General features: G+C 40.5%; 2 protein-coding genes across 19 annotated transcripts in view; both read right to left on the reverse strand.

The window, feature by feature from the left end:
• Nucleotides 1-11,231, reverse strand: part of TNFRSF8 (TNF receptor superfamily member 8) — a 38,143-nt gene extending 26,912 nt beyond the window's left edge. For 6 of the 14 annotated variants that reach the window (XR_003254888.1, XR_003254889.1, XM_026074163.1 and 3 more), the window contains exons 1-2: nucleotides 5,105-11,231; nucleotides 3,551-3,772 (exon numbers count right to left, since the gene is read on the reverse strand). The gene's annotated coding sequence lies outside the window, so the exon portion shown is untranslated. The remainder of the gene's footprint in view (nucleotides 1-3,550; nucleotides 3,773-5,104) is intronic. The other 8 variants (XM_026074162.1, XM_026074157.1, XM_026074155.1 and 5 more) reach the window with 8 other exon arrangements.
• A 1,222-nt stretch (nucleotides 11,232-12,453) lies between these two features.
• The window catches only part of MIIP (migration and invasion inhibitory protein), a 7,748-nt gene continuing 396 nt past the window's right edge, over nucleotides 12,454-19,805 (reverse strand). The window contains exons 1-10 of one of the 5 annotated variants that reach the window (XM_026074172.1): nucleotides 19,732-19,799; nucleotides 17,942-18,129; nucleotides 16,861-17,358; nucleotides 16,110-16,212; nucleotides 15,452-15,563; nucleotides 15,187-15,251; nucleotides 14,594-14,723; nucleotides 14,104-14,200; nucleotides 13,069-13,182; nucleotides 12,454-12,703 (exon numbers count right to left, since the gene is read on the reverse strand). In XM_026074172.1, the coding sequence (XP_025929957.1) occupies nucleotides 12,563-12,703; nucleotides 13,069-13,182; nucleotides 14,104-14,200; nucleotides 14,594-14,723; nucleotides 15,187-15,251; nucleotides 15,452-15,563; nucleotides 16,110-16,212; nucleotides 16,861-17,358; nucleotides 17,942-18,112 (1,431 nt within the window). In that variant the 5' untranslated portion in view covers nucleotides 18,113-18,129; nucleotides 19,732-19,799 and the 3' untranslated portion in view covers nucleotides 12,454-12,562. Of the gene's footprint in view, nucleotides 12,704-13,068; nucleotides 13,183-13,205; nucleotides 13,828-14,103; nucleotides 14,201-14,593; nucleotides 14,724-15,186; nucleotides 15,252-15,451; nucleotides 15,564-16,109; nucleotides 16,213-16,860; nucleotides 17,359-17,941; nucleotides 18,130-18,883; nucleotides 19,404-19,731; nucleotides 19,800-19,805 lie in introns of those variants that run through there. The other 4 variants (XM_026074173.1, XM_026074174.1, XM_026074171.1 and 1 more) reach the window with 4 other exon arrangements.

Below are 19,805 nucleotides of genomic sequence, written 5' to 3' on the forward strand. Positions count from 1 at the left end.
ACTGATATAGCACAGAGCATCCTCTTGAGAATCCTTCTTTTTCCTTTCAACCCCATTTGAAATCAATTCCTGTTGCTGACAATCGTCCCTTGGGCTGTCACCCGTTGTTTCACTCGCTTTGATTTCTTACACTGGATAACATTTGGTAGCTCTGATGCCTGGAAAGATTTCAGTTGCTTTAAAGTGTCACCCAGCTTTCTTCTCTGCCCTAAAAGTTTTGACAAAAGTAAAAGTTTGCCACTTCAAAAAGGACAGACTGCCTTGAAAACCACTCTGAGGTGCTCAGGAAAATAATGAGAATTTGTGTTCTCACACCCATGCTTTTTTCCCTCCTTTCACCCTTATCAGCAAAAAGAAGAAGAAAAGAAATTAGAAAAGATTGAAAGTAGGATAATTCATCCTTTTATTAAAGACCCACAGCCACCTCACTGACACTACAACAGTGTTCCAAAAGATGAGAGTTTTCTGGAACAGTGTTCCACAGGGATCCTGGGTTGATGTCAGTATCTTCTAACTCATACTTGTAACCCTTTTCTTTTCAACCCGCTGCCTTTACTTTTTCTTCAGAACCCCATCTTATAAAAAAAGGCATACTTTGCATACTGTGTACTTGACATATACTTTTAAATTCAACCTCCTTCCATCTCTCTGTCAGCTTATTTCTTGACTTCTAAATTCTCTTAGTTATAAAAGCTGATTGTGGTAGATATGCTTTTGAGGTAGAGAGACAGCTAAGCATCTGAGTGTCTAAATATTACATTCTTGTTTTTCCTATCTAATTAAAAATTCAGCTGAAAAATGTCTTAACCTGGTGCTGTAACATGCCATTAGGCAATATTCCTGATTTATGAAGTGCTGTTTTAAATGGCACAGAAGTCAGAGGAATTGGTGAGCTCTGTCTTTTTTTTTTTTTTTTTTTTTCTGATCAGCTGGAAAATTCATTTTCCAGCAGAAAAGTCAAGTCTCCATAGGCTCATCTTCAGAGATAAGTCTTTTAGCTTGTTGTTTTGTTTTTTTTTTTTTCTGATCAGCTTCTATCAATGGCAAAAGGACAGGAACCAACATAACTTACAGCCTGGAAAGACTCTGTCACACGCCTGATTTAACCTCTGTCAGTTATACTACCGAGGCCAATATATCTGATAACAAGAATTCCCCAACAATAAAGAATATGAGTATAAAAACGCAYGCACGCTGGGAAGACTTTCCCAGCACTAATGACACAGAGGGTTTTTGGCCTGTTTTACAAAAGAAATAAGACTAAAATGAGCACACTGAACATTTTTTGTATATTCATGCATCAGCTCCTTTTTAATGACTTGCGTTTCTAATTTTTTAACTCATCAGATAACTTAAACCAAATTTGGCTGACAATGCAAAGTCATTAAGTTTCATGGAAATAGGTGACTAGGATAAAGAGGAAAGATTCTAGTAATGCCCTCATTGAGGGAAGGGCTGCAGTGGGAGCTTGGTGTTCCTTAGACAAGAGAGAATCCATCCCACATATCCAAAATGAAACCAGGCTTTCCAGCTGCCATGCCTCTTAGAACTCCTTGTTCTTAAATTCATTTCTTGATTGAACTAGATAGCATAAAAGGATGGGAAGTGGAAAGCACTCATTGTTGCTGCTGGCTTTTCGGAAAAGCTATTACATCACACGATGCTATTACAAGTCTATAGTAAAACCAACAGCAATGAAGAGGTTGTGTTTAATAAGAATGTTCCAACCTGTATGCACTTTAACTAAATGCATTAATTTCAGACGTCATTTGTTTTGATTTCATTCAAGCACAATGAAAGGGGCTTTCCAAAAGGAGCCATATCAGGAACGGGAAGAAGCACCTCTATTTTAAAACAAACCCACGCTATCATTCTCAAAATGTTGCCCGGATTTCCTAGAAAATAATCCTCCATGTTATTATGAAAAAATAATAAAAGCAAACAGAAAAATTGAAACAAACAAACCAGCCCCTCATTTCTATTTTCTTCCATCAGGGAACAATGTCTAACAGAAAAAAAGGAGAGAGTCTTTAGGAGCATGCTGTTATTATTTATAATGCTTATTTGATGACAYGCATCCAACATTAACATCTGAATCTCCTTTTGTTTTAGGTGTTAAAGGTAGCAATGCTCAAAGACAAGGTTGCTTGCCATTTTCTGTTTTATCTAAATGCTTAGCTTGGCTCATGCTTAGCTGATTTTCACACCAGGTATCTGATCTATGTTGACTATCTGTGTGTGCTGAGGAGAGCTGAAGTGGAGGGAATTAGAGAAAGTCCTGTAAATCAGTGATTCTCTGTGTCACTTGACACCTGAAGCAAAAGAATGCAGAGAACCAGCTAAGGTGTGAGGAAAAGAGTTTCTTTAACACATGCCCAAGAAATTACTTCAGTATTGTCCATTCATTGTGCTGCACACTGTGGGAGTCTAGTGGAGAAAGCAGTAATAGAATACTGTAGAAGTAGCATTGTTACACACATGGCCAAGCAAAAGTACTTGTGACATTTTCTAATTTCAAAGTGGCTAATGTTAGCCTTAAATTGTACTTTTAGTATAGTTCCTTGTGTTTGTATGCCGAGCTAATATATATCTAGCTGTATTGACTAGAAGACCTTTGAAAGAAGCATCAGCTCTAATCACTGTCAAACAGACATATGAGACCACTGAACTGAAAGAACACACATTAAAATAAACGTGTCTAAAATCTGTATTGCGGTGTCCATCTGTGCTGCTATTTAGAGCATCATGATACGCCAATGGAAATCATTAAGTCTTGCTACTTACCGAGATGAAACAAAATCAGACCCTAAAAATTCACTAGAAGTCTCAGTAGTACCAAAGGGACTGCTCATTGGAATACATGCTATAGGAAGTACAAGGAAAGGGTGGAACTCTTAACACATTAGAAAAAAAGAAAAATGAAGGTATTTACTGTAATGTAAAACAAAGAATCTCAGGTTTAAAGGAAGGAAAGCAACTAGTCACTAAGAATGAATTTCTTGATACCTCCCCCCTCCTCTATTTACCCATTGTAGCCATTGAAGAGCTTTCTTCCTGAGGATTTTGGAAAGTGACACTGTGGTATCAACACATAGGGAGGGCATTCAGGATTCCAATTAGCTGAGGCCTTATAAGTGAAGCCAACATACTAAACTTCTCTGGAAATCATACAGCAGCCCAAAGACGACAGAGGGGAGGGAAACACTGCTGCATTGTGATTTCTTTGAGAAACACTACTTAGTAAGCAAGCAACTGGATTTTGAACTGGCTGTAGTTGTCAAATTATTTTAACTTGTTTGAATGTGTTAAAATAAAAAAAAAGTCTCATTTAGGTCAAGCGGGCCTCAGATCTGCTAGATTCCATCACTCTACGCCACTCTGATTCTGATATTAATTTTGTGGCACATACATTTCCCTTATTCTTAGTATTAAATATTTATCAGTCCATTTAATTATGTCCCACTGATCAAGTCACCATGCTATACATTAAATACCTTGCAGGCACTCTTGATAACATGATCCGCAGAGCTACATTGATTTAGCAATTTACCTTCACATATTTGTCCACTGCGATCAGCAAAGACGACGGTACGGAGCTCTTGTTGTATACTTGTTGAAAGGTAGCTACAACTTAAAACAGGAGTTCCCAGTAGGAAAAATCTTGTTGTAATCGGCTTGGGCCATAATAAAATCCCACTATGTAGGGGAAATCCCAAGTCATTTCAGTTACTGTAGTTTCTGGTTGATGGACGTTTTCAGAGAGTTTTGTTCTCTAGTAAAAGTAATAGAAAAATAAATCAACCTCCTTGCTTCATATAAAGTTTCACAAACATGCAAACTAGCAATCTAAATAAAAGAAGAACAGACTAGTTCTTGTTTGTTTGCAGCTGGGGACTTTTGCCTCAATCAGCCATGCTCTTGCTGAGCACAGGGAATTTCTTGGCAATTAATGAAYAGCCAACGGAAGGAAATGCATCCTGGTCTTTGTTCCCGAGGAACACTAAGGTTACTTATTTATTACAAAATATAATGTCAAAAAGTACCTATGTGAAACAGCCAATTCCTGATTGCAGAAAGCTCAGAAATACTGCCAGTGTAAATTGTTCTTGATGACTCTAAGCCTTAACACAGTTATTGGAACAGTTCTCCAGAAAGCAGAGGATCTAATTTCTTTGAGAAAAAGGAATCTTCACATCTGATTTTAGTCTTACTGCAAGAAGTCTTGTTTCAACCAAGGTCTATAAACTCTTATACACAAAGCCCATAGACTCCATTCATGTTCCCTAGTTTTCTTTCTAGTTACTTCCACCTGAATGTCTCCTGAGTTTAAACAGTACAACATATGGTGGTGCTATATTCTTGCCATCCAGAAGTAGCAAAGTCGCTTTTTGTAATTGCTATACTTAAAAGGCTAAAGCCTCTGCAAGTGTAACTCCGCACTTCTGCTACCAGAGATTTAGACTCAGAGTTTATATGCAAAACTAGATATGATGATATGTCTGCCATTTTATTCGCTTTTTTGATTGGGTTGAGTCATTCAGATCTTTGATCGAAACAATAATTTAAATAGTTAAATTATGTGTCAGACTGACCATCTGAACAATAATGATAACAGGACTTTATTTTCAACTACATTTCTTTTACAAAGGTCATTTACATAAAATTGGTGTGGGTGACAAAATCTTCTTACCCTACATTTGTCCTCCAAACTAATAATACCACCTTAATATAGAAATAACTAATATGAAAAAAGATTCTTTGTGAAAGGGTTTTTTTTCTGGTGCACAGTAACTTCAAAACCAAAGTGCATTTTGAGTCAGACTGAAAAATGAGAAGAGCTGACAGAGAACTGTGTGCTATCAGGAAAAACTCGGCTTCCATGAAAGAAACCAAAACTATATCACAGAATTACTATGCCCACAGGCTGGCTGAGAGAGAGACGACCTTAGAAGAAAGATCACATCATGTCTGTACTTTCAGTAATTCTGACTACAGCTTCTGGAAGAGAATGGCAGATTTACATGTTGTCATTCTCCACAGAGAAAACCCTTGACAGAGATTTTATTATTTAAATGTCATTTGTTTTATGCCCTTCCTCCCATACCTTGCTAGAAATGGAGAAGCTCAAGGATGTATCCTCAGAAATCCAAATGGATAGCCACTTGATAATTAGAGCTGCAAATAAAGCTGTGGGTTATAAAGATCAGCCAGATTTTGTTATATGTTGGAATAATCATACTGTTACCTTAAATGACCCACAACAGCATTATTTGTTTTGGGCTCCTCGCCCCATCCCCAGTCATGACACTGACAGAAATTAATCCACGAGCACCAGCTTTGACTTCAGCTTGGTCTTACTTCATGTCAAAGTCTTGTCTGGAGTTTATAAAGCTCATTGTTTTCCCTCCCTAACCACAAAGTGCAGGAAGGCTTCTATGAAGCCATCAGTTATATGAAAGGACTGCTAAAAGGCAGGAAAGTAAGTACATGCTTGCCTTCAAGCTAGCAAGTTTCTAAATGTACAGAATGTCCACCCAGAGAGTTAATAAGAAGCAGCAAGTTCAAATTCACACCTTGTTTAGTTCATAATAATTTCCTCCATGTAGAAAGTCTACCTCAGGTTACTGATTTGAAAGAGTCATAATTACAGTCAAATAAGCTTGTTCAAGGTTTACATTATTTGATTTTGACTGCAGTTATTCTTCATGGATCTGGTACCAGGCATCATCTGGCACATAAAAGATCTTGTTTTTCAGCTGCCTACAAGGTGGTCAAATTTTGAAGTGTTCAAGAAGAACATTGACAAGGCAGACATTTGCCTCAATCTGGATTCTAGCATTCCCCTAGTAGGGGATAGCTCTTGTATCAGGAACGTGCCTTTTGAGAAACCACAAAAGTCTATCCAAATCTGAACAAGTTAAAGCCTCAAAAAATATAGCTTGCCTAACCTTGATGGTGAATGTATTTGATTTTTTGAGTAGCTGGATCTCTAACAAATCCATTTTCACTAAGCATTCCTGAGTCCCTCGCAGCTGCTAAAGCTGCCTGCAGTGCAACATCTTCACATCATTGTGTTCCAACCTGAGGTTTCATGAGCAAAACCAGACTTTCTCTATAGCAATTTCTCCTCACCAGGATGGTTCCAGTTCCTGGTCACAAGAAGAGGAAGCATCTCTCCTTTGCACTCAAGGAGACCTTCATGCTGAAGTTTTGAAGAGAGTGCCACATAATTCATTTAGAGAGAATAAACACAGAATCAACTGGAAGAATGGAAAAGCTTAGACTGGAAGAAACTCATGACGACTGGAGAGGAAAGATCTGCTCTCTAGGGAAGAAGACAGCTGATGAGAAAAGCTTGGACTGACTGGATAATATAATTAAGAACTGTATTAGAGGGAGTGGGCATGTGCAAAGAAATTTTAACAGTAGCCTTTCTTAAATTTTGAGTATTTGACTTAGCACTTTTAATAGTGTTCCTGTACTCCAGTGTGGATGTTTCATTCAAGATTCACTTTTTCATTAAAACTGAAATCTTAAGTTATCTGATCCAGTTTTCACTTACAGTTTTTGGAAGATGTTATTCTTCTGTGAACATAATCAAACGAGAAGAAACTCTTGCCCTCAACAATTTCCAGTCCATAAACTCTTGCAGAAGATGCTAAACAAATAACATCTCTGAGAAGTACTATCAAGTGAGAGATCCAAGCATAGGACAGGGTCAAAATGAGAGGTAAAAGAGGCTTTTGCAGAGCCTTGTCATTTCACAAAGATCTATTTTCAGATATTTTGCTGGTGTGAACTGACAAAGAGGCCAGGTTCATTTACTTCAGCAAAGTATTTAACCCCTGAAGCTCATCTGTAAGTCAATAAACAGTTCCCAAAGACACCAGCTGTTTCAGGATGAAACACTATTTTATCATTTACTGGAAATTACTTATGATCTTACCGCACTCCCAATATTAACTGATTTTTTACTTTAGGAATAAACACACTCTTTTAGAAGATTACTGATGCTCCTAGCCTTTCATTTCCTTCTGTTAACAGAAAATTTACACAAATAGAAATCCAGACAAAATCTAGTGAATTCAACAGAGTAACTCTGGATCTATACTGCTGGAAAAGAAAAGAATCTCACTCAGATTGAAATAATGAGGAGATAAGCCCAAGCTTCCCCGGAAATAACTATTAGTTAACTACCCCTTGTGCAAACATTTTACATTTGTTAATTGCTAAGCAATTGTTAATGTTATTGTTGCAATTTAAATCTGCTCTGTGTATATGTCTGGGAAGTAAAACAGGGAAACTGAAAAAGCACCAAGAATTCCAATTCTCTGTATTTTAATTCAAAATCGAAAATAACAATGTTTGGGGAAGACTGTTCATGTGGTTAAAACACAGGAGTGGGAGTCATTAGTTTCCAGTTCTGTCACAGACTTTTTGGGTAACTCAGTTTATTTCTTGGTATTTTGGTTCTCCTCATTTAAAAGCTGAGGTTTATAAAATTTATCTGTTAACAGAAGCAAGATGAGCTTTCCTTTGCTGACACAAAGGAAAAATTTTAGAAACATGAAATAATTTATATGAAATAAATTAATGACAGGATATTTCAGGATCACATCCTTTTTTTAAGCAGCATAAAACTTTTTCATGGACTACACTTGAGAATCTGAACACAGAAAATCTAGGGTCTTATTCTCCTTTTCCTGGCACTGTATTTTTGCTCTGCAGTAACCAATGGAAATTCACACCAGGTGAAGTGCAAACTAGCTCCTTACATTTGGTCTGCAATTAGCCAGGAAGCTGGTGAAATCAAGGGGTTTAACCCAGAAAAGAAGGAGAAGGGTTTCTCTTGTGTTTTCAGATTTGACACAGTCTGAAAACAAATGTTTCTTCTGGGCTGTGAAAACACAAATTCCAAAGAGATGAAAGCTCCAAAATCAAAGTTTGCATACGGTTCAAAAAGCAAGCCCATGCCAGATGCAGACGTTTCATCTCAGACCTCTCAAAAGAGTTCTGAAGACAGTCATTCCTTGACATACTGATAACTAAATAGAATGAATAAATCAACACCACACTCATTCACGAATCTTGGTATTAATTCTTGCAATGTACTGACAGCAAGAAACACCTGATCCTGAAACATCACTGAAACTATCTTATAGGCAGCAAACACAGACAAAGTAACTCTAATGGCAGCCTACTGTTGCTGAGAAACAGAGGGAGCTAGTTTTTAAAGGCTGAACTCCACTTCTTTGTCAAAACCAATGACAAATGCACTATTTATTGTGCCATGTTCATTTAATTAAGCAAAACCGGATTTCCCAGCTCATGAATCAAGTTTATACACAGATAGTATAGTCAGAAAGGGGAACTAAACCACCAGCTTTACCATCAAAGCATCAGGCGGTTATCACTCATGCCAGAAGAGAACCGTACAAACTGTACAATTGGGTACACATATGGGAGCCAGGCATTAACAGAAGAGACAGCTGCACAGACTGAGCCAGCATGTTTCAACTGCTATGAACAGAAAAAAACCAACAACAGATAAAGTCAAGAATGCTGGGCTTCACCTTGGCTATGTAGACTGCTCGTGGCACTGAAGTACGAGCAACATAGCAGTTTCCAATTTTGCCAAATACATATGTTATTCTTCCAGTATATTTTTCCACTGAAATCACACGCATCACCCACACAGCAGAGTGGAGGATCCCAGCCTTCTCCTTGAGGGACCCTTTATGCCCCAGTGCAGAAGACAGTTGGGAATAGACTGCCATCTCTTTCTGGGCGCGCTTGAGTTCTCTCATCTGACTCCTAGCTGGCTAAGATTAGAATATTTCATCTTAAAAACATTAGAATGTAAATCTCCCAGTTTCTCATTTAATGGAAATGCAAACAAAGCCAAGCTCAATCACAGACTCTTGCTTACCAAAATCCCCTTTTCCTTGGGGATTATTGTCTGTCTCAGGCACGCAGGGTTGCTCCTCTCCTCCCTCACAATGCCTGTGAAGACAGATTTCCCTAACTCTTGGCCTCAGGCCAGACAGTTTGCATTAGAAGTGCACAACTCAAATAACTGGGGACAACCAATAAGGATTTTCTTATGTCAATATCAAGTTACATCTAGCAACACCACTACCTCCAYGAACAGGCACAAGCTATCCCAGAGCCCTGTGCCTGCACAATGGAGGTAATATTTGTATTATTTTGTGGCTAAGGACATAGTCCTGGAGCTACCGCTACACTGTTGGGGCCACTATATCCCATTACAGCATTTTGACCCCCAACTCATCAGAAGTCTCTCCTCACCCTGTATTTTGCACTTCTACCTTCCTAATCCACCCCTCCTCTCCACATTCCCAGTGTTTTATTCCCTCTGCCTCCTCTCACGCACCTCTCACCACTCTGGCTTCCTACCATACATTCCCACAGTATCACCTCTGCTTAGCCCCCTCTTCAAAAACCCTCCAGCCTCTCAACCTCCCACCATTTTCCTAACCCACAATCCTGACTTCCCAAGCTCGTATTTCCTTTGCCAGCCTTTCGGGTTAAGATTTGGCCCCATATTCAGGACCTTAAAAATAAATAAATAAATAATATCTGGTTCTCTGAAAGCATGACCTCGCTTTCTAGAAATGACATTTCTTTTATTCCTTGCATTACTGCTGTTCAAATTACACTAACTAGGATTTGTAACTTACTTTGACATCTTGAATACAATCAGCATCCACACTGCTTGGCACATATCCTTACTGACCTCAGCAGAGTGATCGTGAGAAAAGAGATGAAAGGGGTGCACTCATTTACAGCAGCTGCAGGTCACATGTGAAGTTGGAGCATCTTTTTGATGACTCTGCCTTGAAACGCAATTATGATCAGAAGCATGACTACATATGAACCACCTTCTTACTAGAAGATGATGCCTCCACACACGTCCATGGTCAGGTGTCCTGATTAAAAAATAAGGTTTTACTCACTTTCAGATCTCCTGTCTCTCTTCGAAAGAATCAGTGCAGCTAGAAAAAAAAGGGGTCTACGTTCAATTTTGGATGATGCATCAACAATGTTAACCAAGCCCCAGTTGCAGAATCTTTGCTAATGGCAATTACAAATGGAAAGAGAACACCAAAGTTGGTCAGCCGAAAAATCTATTTCTGTATACTATCAACTGCAAACTGAGTAACTGTGATCTGGGATTGCCATAACACAAAGCCATTGTCATAGGCACTATTCAAAGTAGAAACAAAATGTACACTCTGCTTAAGCTCCACTAGAAAGTCTATGTACACTGGTCAGATTCTCTGTGCAAAAAAGAGATCATGATATACAGTTATTCTGCACTGATATGAAGATGTAACTACACAAGCAACATAGAACCATCAAGTCATTCTCTAAGTTAACATGCAAATCAGATTCTCTGCTCCAAAAGAATAAGACAAAAAGCAAAGCAAACAATTTTCTATATCAGTTCAGACAAGAAAGTGAATTAAGGTGCCAATACTTTAAACACAGAAATTGAAATGAGTTCCGCTAATGGGAAAGTGAAATTTGGGACTTTATTAGCAAAAAAGACACATGGGATGGCTCAGCTAGGGAAAAAAAAAAATCTTTTGAGTCTGTGAGCCTTTGTGGAAAGTGCCATCAGAAAAGGGGATGTGAGAACACAAGAGAAAGGATATGAAGGGAGAGTTAAAGCTAGCCTGCAAGTACGCTTGAAGTGTGTGCATGGCGAAAAGAATTTTTTCCTGAAGACCTGCTACTCTGCACAAGATCTGGCATTCTAAGGCTCGGGCTGGCAAAGGAGAAAGACGAAGCACATGTTCAACTGAGTACTCTGAGTCAAAAAAAAAAAAAAAGATTCCATAAACAGGTAATATTTTCAGTCTGTTTCAGCTTGCAAATGAGGGCAGGGCTTTAACAGGCCAGAACCAACATGCAAAGAGAAAAATTCAGATTAACTTGTGTAAGCAGGTGCGATATCTCTGACTTCTTTCACCTATTTCTAGTAGAAAAGAGTCATACCACACTTTCAATACTTTCACAAGTCTAAAAGATTGAATGCAATCCTAGTTTTCAGGAGACATTTTGAGTTCAGCATTGGTTCTGCCCTGCATGCACCAGACAGATCTCATGCAAGTTACTTAACCTTACAGTACTTCATTTTCTCTATTTGTAAGGAGAGTGGGCTTGCTCTATTTACTTTATTCCAGGAGAAATTAAGAAAAGGTTTGTAACTTCTAATATTTTGGTATGAAGCCAAGGTGGTAAAAATGTTGAAAATGCCCTATTTTGGTATAACATTTTGCAATTAATATTTTATATTTGCTGAATGATTTTTTAAATAAGCATTTTTAATAATGGAAATAATGTGACAAATTCCATTCACTTTCCACTGCATACACAACACAAAGCTAAACTGGTCAGTCACGCTTTTCACTTTCCATTCTCTTTTAACAGTCTCACATTAAGATTTCATAATCTTGCAACTTTCCTTTCCTTGCTTAAAAAAAGTCAATCCATATAGCTGACRTACAAATGGCATATTGGATATACAAGTAACAGCAAATAGCAAGGAGCTGAAAATATCATTGTTGCAAACTCAAATCCTTCTGTCAAGTTAGCTCCCAGAAATAAATTTGATCCAAAGCTTCTGCATGCAATTATTAGTAGAAAAGATTTCAAAGTAACTTACAGAATCCTTAAGGAAGGAATTTCTGTTTCAGGCTTATTCAATAATTTTTTAAAATAAGTTCATGTTATTGTTTTTAGTCAAGGAAAGTAAGATCATACCATACAGTTCAAACAAATCACACCATATAATACACTTTGTTTTGGTGCAATTTAACAATTCCCAGGGCTTGTCTCCAAAAAACTTGGAAAAGCAGAGGCAAACATAACTTGCAGACATTTTAAGGCATTATCTAACTTTTTGATTAATACAATATCATTCTATTTTAACATGTTTTTTTCAGGTCCATAATGACTCAGAAGTAATGTACTCCTGTAGCTACAGACACTGGACTGAAAATAAACAGGATTTTGTTGTTTTAACTAAATTATTGACTATTTCAAGTTTAATGAACTAAATAATCGTGTTTCAGATTACTCACGTTTGGAAATGAGCACAGTTGTACGTAACACATTGTGCCAGGCCGTTCATAAGCCAATTCCTTACCCTGGCTTTCAGAATTAACATTATATTTCTGGTTTACTTCACTGAGGTGGCAGATGAACTCGGTACATATCTTTTGCTGTGGCTGTCCTAGCGGTAACAGTACTAGTCATCTCGTCCACATCACTTTACCCAGCCCTAGGCAGCAAAGCTCATGCATCTCCTTAAAATAGCTGCAAAACGCACAAAGAAAAGGTGAAAACACACAGGCAAGTTTGTACATTCAGGTATGTGTATTTGGGTGTTTGCAGGTGTGTATGACTAGGAAAATAAGGAAAATCTGCTGTTCAAAGATTTATTTTTAATCAAATTCAGTCTTTTCCACTCCCTGCTCCCATCCTTTCCCTGGGGCAATCAAGTCAGTGGTTCACAGAGTTGAGGCAGTAGTATTTAAATTGGAGGTGCTCTGTAGTGTCCATGTTTGTCTTGCTCCCTCTGCTGAGAAGCACTGCTAAATCTGAAGTGTGACAAGTGGGCCAGGTTTAGGAGCTGGTCAGTCCTGGTTCCTCCTGACACTCTGGACACCAAGCTCTGGAATCCAAATGAAGACATCATTAATCAAACAATGCCCAAGTGACATTTCCARTTATGCTGAAGACCGGTGAGCTGAACAGGCTTTTGACCTTGCGGTGCTGTTATCCAGCTCCATTTGCTTTTTTTGTGCCTGTGCACACAACTCTACGCTGCAGAAAAAGGAAAATGTTTCCCTGTAGAGATAAGGAGCTAGAAATGCTCTGCTTCATGCTGCTCTGGGAGGAGGCAAGAAAACAGCATCCAGCATGTTCCAGGCTTTTTCTTTTGCTGAGGCAACAACAATTATCACACTCTTCAGAGAGACAGGATTGCAATTCCCATCAGTGCAATTCACACAGCTCAAGGGACTGCTAACAGGCTACTCTTACCAGGTGAGGATGATGAGAAGTCTTGTCTTTCAGTGAAGTCCGCAGATCCAAACTGCTGAGCCTGGGGTTACTGGAAGAGATGACATTTTCCCAGCCAACCAGGCAATGCTGTGAGAAGAGATGGGAATGCTGCATATGAATTCCTTCCCTTTTAGTCTATTGTGGCCTGGTCTTTCTAAATAAGAACTTCTCCACAGGGAGGCTTGGGAAGATACTTAATTTTTGAGGAGTTTTATATGACTAAAAGGAGACAGAGAAGAAATCTCTTCCAATAAAGTGAAACTGAGCATCTGTACCCTCCTCTACCTTTCGCTGGCTAATTATTTCTTAACTGATCTTGTGAACCCAGGAACCTGACCTCTCTGAACTTATCTCAACTGACTCATCCATTTCCCCAACACTCAAACCAGGYTCCTTCCTACCTCTTCCCTGGAAATCTCTAGGGCAGACTAGGTCTGGTCAGTAATACTGCCTGCAGCATTGCCCACTGGCTGGAATACAGGAGCAATTCTATAGAAACAGTTTTAAACCCAAACTTGGCATGAACTGTTGATTTTGTCTGACCACTATACAATGTGGATATTTCACAGAAGTTTGTCATTTAGACTCTCTAACATCTGTGGAAAGAAACACGCACTCTTAGCTATAGATCTTCTGGTTGATGCCTAAAATAGGTCAGGTGAATCATGCCCCAGAAGTATACAGCTCCATATGGCACTTCCGTTTCCTCGGTGTAAAGCATTTGGAGCTTCTCTGTATAGAGAGGGTGATATACATTATAGCGGTTACACAAAGGGATGAATGTGGAAGCATGTACCAATGGCTTTTCTTGCTGTTTCAGTGACCCAGATCAGAATCCCCTCACAGACCAGGGACCCCCTCACAGCCCAACTTAGAAATTTTAGTGCAACCCCATGTCACCTGCCTGGGTGATCGAGTCCCAGATTCTCTTTCTCTCTTGTACTGTTACAATGACCAATCTAGATTTTACTACCAGTATAATGGTACAGCCAGATGACAGCAACTCACCGAGGGTAAAGCGAGGTTGTCGGCGGGTTCAAAGCTTTTCCTGCGATGGACTTTATATTTGTAGGCAGGCATAAGGGTAGACCTGGGAATGCTGACCCTGAAACCACAGAAGGGAAATAATTGCCTACACCTTCCACAAGGTAGCAGGAATCTCCATTCCTTCCCCACTCAAAACCCAAAGGTCTAATCCCAAAGTGAACCAAGTGAAACCATTTCAGATTAGGGCCTCAGGACACTTAACAGGTACACTTCAGGTTCTGGACTGAATTCAGATCAAATATGCATTTGTCACTGACTTCAACACTGTTTCTACTTACAGAAAAGATCCATAGTATTCTTGGTGATTTTTAAGCCAGAGATCTCTCCGCCATGAGAACAGCAGCCTTCTAAGGAGCTATTTTGAAGCTGTCTTCTTCTTCACATAATCAGCTTTTTCTTCCCTATTGTCTCCTTGAGTTCAGCATATTACAAAGTAATAATTCTCATCTACCTGATGTAGGCTGGCTCTTCCTGAGTCTCTGGGGGCCAGTAGGTTCGTGGGATCTTGCACATGGGGCAGGCAGATTCTGAATCCACAGGGACAGTGAAGAGGCGCTGGTTTAACCGATAACAGTAAACACCTGCCACAGATCAGAGAATCATCACTGTATTTCTAGTTTGTCAGTAGGTTCCTCAAGCCAGGCAACGAAGCTATCTTTTACCACAATGCCACACATGCGTTCTACAGAGACAGAGCTGCTTTTCCAAAAATATCTTTTACATTTCCTGTCCCCAGATAAGTTCCTAAAAAGCAAAAACAAAACTCAACGTCCTCAACTTAAAAGAGAACTTAGCCAATTACAAGAAACTCTGACAAAATAACAAGGACTCTGATTGAGAGAGGATCCCTAGAAGACTCAAGTCTCTTTGGAGTAGGAAGCTGAGTCTGGAGCAGAAGTAGCTGCTAAAAATAAAACAGTCTTTTCTGACTTATGTGGTATGGGGCTCTCCCAAAAAGACAGCAAAAGACTGTCCAGTGGTTTGTTCACCAAAACTGGATTAGGAAGAAGTCTGATTTTACATTTATGAGAAATCTGATCTTACACTTATGGGAACTGGTTATCAAATCTGGTTCCTGCTCAGGAAATACAGAATCCAGAGCCTTGGGCCTAAAGAAACAAACAAACAAAACTGTCAGTGACTGGGAGGGGCAGGCCCTCTGAACAAACCCCACCTTTTCCTAGCACAAACTTCTGACTGGGAGGTAAAGGCCTATAGAGCCACCCTTGCAGTTTCCCACTCCAGCCAGACTATACTTCTCATTACTCTAGAGGGATCTGCTTCAGCACTTCCCCCCAAACCCACTTACTCCAGGTGGGGCTCATGGACACATGCTTCTTTGTTGGCCTGTCGAAATGCTTTCAGCTCAGCAAAGTATTGATCAGATTTTTCTGCTACTGAGGAGTTTGTATCTAGGAGTCCTGAGAACAGCAAGAAGAGAAATGTTCAAGGCTGTATTGCACCTGGGCAAGCACCAAAGCAAGTGTCATGCAAAACGGTCAGGACAGTAAAAGGTCTGGAGTACCAACAAGGGGATATTGAGGAGAACATATCATCGTGTCAAGCCAGAGATTTCACTGTGTGGTTTGGGTCCCTTATTGCATCTGTTCATCTCAATAACTTGGTATTCCCTCTAACCACACTCTGGTTTGCCATTTGTGCCTGGATTCCCATGCCAGCCTCACCTAACTATTCCAGGGAAGCATGGATCACTCACCTCTGAGCTGGCTGGGGAATGGTTTCTGAAGCAACTGCAGCTCCTCTGCTGAGACCTGTTATGTGGTCTTAATGATGCTGGTGACTACTGTATGGGACATCTGCTTTTTGTGCCCCAGTCCCAAAATATTTAGCACCAGTTCCAGGCCTATAGGTCTGTCACACTCAGACTTAGAGGGGAGGTAAACTGTGTTTTAACTCTTCAGATTACCACATCATGCTGAAAGCTTTGCTTCAGGTTTAGGACTCACCTGCTATCCAGTCATAGCCCAGGAAAGGACGTGCAGACCAGCTATTCGCAGGGATGGTGTATTCTTCAGGCTCAGACTGAAAAGTCACATGACCAGCTTCCTTCTGTGAAAACAAACAAAAACCAAAAAGACCCAATTCATAAAGACTTCCTGTACATCTAGCAGGACACTCTAAAGTACAGCTTGGGAGGTAGCTGGCAGCTGATTAAATAGGACAGCTGTGGCCTAGTTTGAGACTGGATTCTATCTACACCCCTACCAGTAATCTGCTCACCAGCCCTTTGACTTCTCAAGCTATAAAACAGAAAGAGGAGGCAAGTGACTTGCCCAAGGTTAGGCAGAAAGTCTATGTCAGGGTTTTCCACAGAATGCCAAGTTCCCTGCAACACACACCCCAAAGAGCAGGCCACCCAAGCTGCCTGGGAGGCCAATCATGGCAACAGCCTACCCTCCAGGCTTAAGGAAACAAGCTATGTAGCAGCAGTAGTGCATCAGGCTGTTCTCCCTGATCATATGCAAATGGCAAGTAGTCTTACAGGGAGATGGTATGGTTTTTTGGCCTTTGATTCAACAGCTAAAGAAAGTAGGGACTGAATGAGCTGCTGACAGCCTTTGGCTGCCAAAACTGGGGACAGTTCTGACCCTGACTTCCAATTTACAGAGCAGAACAAGGTAAGCAGTGTTTTCCTGGCTTTTCCCCCGTCTCCCTACTAACTTGTAAAATGAATATGGCACTGGTTTCAGCATTTACCTTCAACTCTTTGGATTGAGATGTCAGCAGGATTGATTTAGGGGTTATGGGCTCTTTAATGAGTACAAGCTTGCTGGTCTCTTCATTTTGTATTTTGCTCAGTGATGGGTCCCGATGAGCTGTAAGCTGGTCTGTCTCTTGAAGACTGTGTAGGAGAATGGACTGTTTTCTGTTCTCTCTGTGCCCCAGAAGGAAGGATTCTTTCTCTGGACTTTTTGAGACATGGTCATCCCTATCCACTCTGGATGTTTCTCTGCCATATGTAATGATTGTGGACACTGGCAAAACATTTTGCTCTTTCCCAGGGAAGCTGGAATCCAAACCTACTTCTTTCTGCATCTTTGCTTGCTGTTGCTTTTCCCCTCTGCCATTCCTGCTGAGCATCACATGTCCAAGTGATGAGCAGAGGGCTGCCCTGGCTGCATGAGCTCTGGGTTCCACAGAAACCAACACTGCAGGATCAGCTGCAGCCTTCACAGCACCAACTTGATTTTCCTTCTGTAAGGACAGAGACTCTCATATCTCAGGACATTGTTCAGATTATAAACACTTTTCATTAGGACATTTCACTTAAGAGAAGCTCAGCCTCTCACTCTAGTCTGCTTACCCCTCTAAGTTCCTGTAAAAGGCGGCGGGGGGTGGGGGGGACAGGGGGGATTCACATACTGTTCACAAGACTTAATTGTTAAACATTGTTTGGAGAACATACAAAAGGGATCCACTGAGAACTATATGCAGCTTCTCTCCTAAGTGAAGAAGCTGCTAAACTCTCAGCGTTTGTTCTGAGAAGCAATAAAGGATTATGTTCCAGGATGCTTCTTCCTCGCTTAGACAGAGAAACCTTAACTTAGAGAAACCTTCTTAGGTAGGAAGTGATCTCTGAAGCCTTTGCAAGGAGAACGTATTTGAGGATAAGTATTAACAGAAACTCTAGGTACTTTTCTGATTCCATACTCTACATTCTGCCAGTTGCTCCATGTGTATACATCTCCTTTACCAACCAACTCCATAGGCAGAGCTGCTGCCTGCCATTTTAAACCCATCTGCTTCCCAGCACTTCTAGCGCAGACCCAACACATACCCCTCTCTTGGGCACAGGGACAGATATTTCGGTAGGTTTTTTTTTATGAAGAGATGCTGGAAAGAGTGGCTTGCTGGGAAGTCTTTTTCTGATCTCTTCCTGCTTTATTTTGAGCCTTTCTAGAAGGTCCTGGTTGGCCTGCCGCAGCTTCTTCAGGTGCTCTAACTCCATCCTATGGATACCTTTTCCTGTAAAGCCAGAGAAAGAGCGAACTGCATGAACGGGAGCATTAGCAAAGAAGCAGATTCAGGAGAAGCCAGATAATTACACTTTCAGAGGACTCTTCATAAGAGCCACTTATAGGTGTTGGAGTGCTGGGAGCTAACATTGGCTGATTTCTCAGGAGCAATCTCAAAACTCTTTAAGGTCTCTAAGAACTAGCATCATCGCATATTTCTCTTCCCTCAGATGTGCTGTCAAATATTTTGGGCCCAGAATCTGGTGGCTGACTGAACGGAGATGATAAACTTTTACAGAGGAAACAGTATACACGAAAAACAGTTATGCCACAAAGCCAGATGAGAGACACCTGATTCAGAGACTGATATTTAGAGAGAATAATCATATATAATTCTGTTTTACTATTCTTTTTAAGCATCAAAGTTCATATTGTGATAACACTGAGAAGTTTATACATTCAAAATATGAACAGTGAATATTAWTTGATTATATCCAGAAGTACTTAGTCAAAACTACCCTCCACGTTCCCCAGGCAGGAAGACTCCAAAAGGCTCAGTGATGACTCAGTTTGGGCTAGGGTTCAGGCAGTTCCCATACATTAATCACTAAAAGTTGATGTCCTTTTACTAGGAGAGGAGAGGAGGTAGTTAAAGAGAAGCTTGTTTGGGAAGAAAAGCTGTCATGCTGTTCAACATAGACACAACGTTATAAGCTCCTTTAAGTTTGCAGAAAGTGTTTTACTAAAGAAAAATAAGAAACAACCTTTGGCTAAAGTGATCGATGATGTTCTCTAGGAAAACTAGATGCACACTTCTCTAGGAACTGGTTCTAAAGGATTCCTAAACCCTTCTCCAAAGGGCATCTGATTTGTTTTTGCATCTGATACCATAGCAACTGGATGCGATGACTCAAATCCACATGCTGTACAAAAGTACTGGAAGGAATGAGGAGCAGTGCTAATAAACAAAACAACACAACATTTAAAAGAAGTGAGCAGTGCACTACTGGACATAAAAAAAAATATCAGTCTTGAGGCACTACATTTCTTTGAGACTGAGCAAAAACAGAGGTTCTCACTGCGTTTGCAGGACAAAGCTAACAGCATTCTCTCATCATTGCTCATCAGAAAGCAAATATTCTGAAAATAACATTAGTCAAGGGACTTTTTGGAAGGGTTTTACCAGATGAGGGCCACTCTCAGCATAATCTACAAGAAGCTGTTAATCCTTCATCCTCCACCCCAAGCGCTCCCTACCACATCAAGCTTATGAAACTGCTTTAGAATCCTTTTCGAAAAGGAGTTTAGATTCTCTCAGCTAAAAAAAAAAAAAAAACAACAGTCGCCTCGGGAACTAAGTAACTAAGTAGAAGCAGGAAAGATTTCCAACACCCAAGTAGTGCACGGCAGAGAGGTACCTGCGCATTCCTTATAAAATTGCCCTTCCCTCTTTAAGAGGCGAGTTTCCCAGCCCGCAGAGATCTGGTAAATCCTCCCCGCCGGCCAGGCTACCGCTCGGGGAGTCCGCAGGGCTCCGCAGCGCAGAAGCCGCTCGCGGACCGCGGGGCTAAAACCCCTGCCGCGCTCCCCCTCCTCCCTACTTCAAGCCCACCTTTGCCGCGCTCCGCCTCTCGGAAGCCGCCCGGGCCGCAGGCGACCCGGGGGGATCCCCGGACGGCTGCGGCC

Source organism: Apteryx rowi, unplaced genomic scaffold (genome assembly GCF_003343035.1).
Source record: "Apteryx rowi isolate R43461 unplaced genomic scaffold, aptRow1 scaffold_38, whole genome shotgun sequence".
NCBI classification, from domain to species: Eukaryota; Metazoa; Chordata; class Aves; order Apterygiformes; family Apterygidae; genus Apteryx; species Apteryx rowi.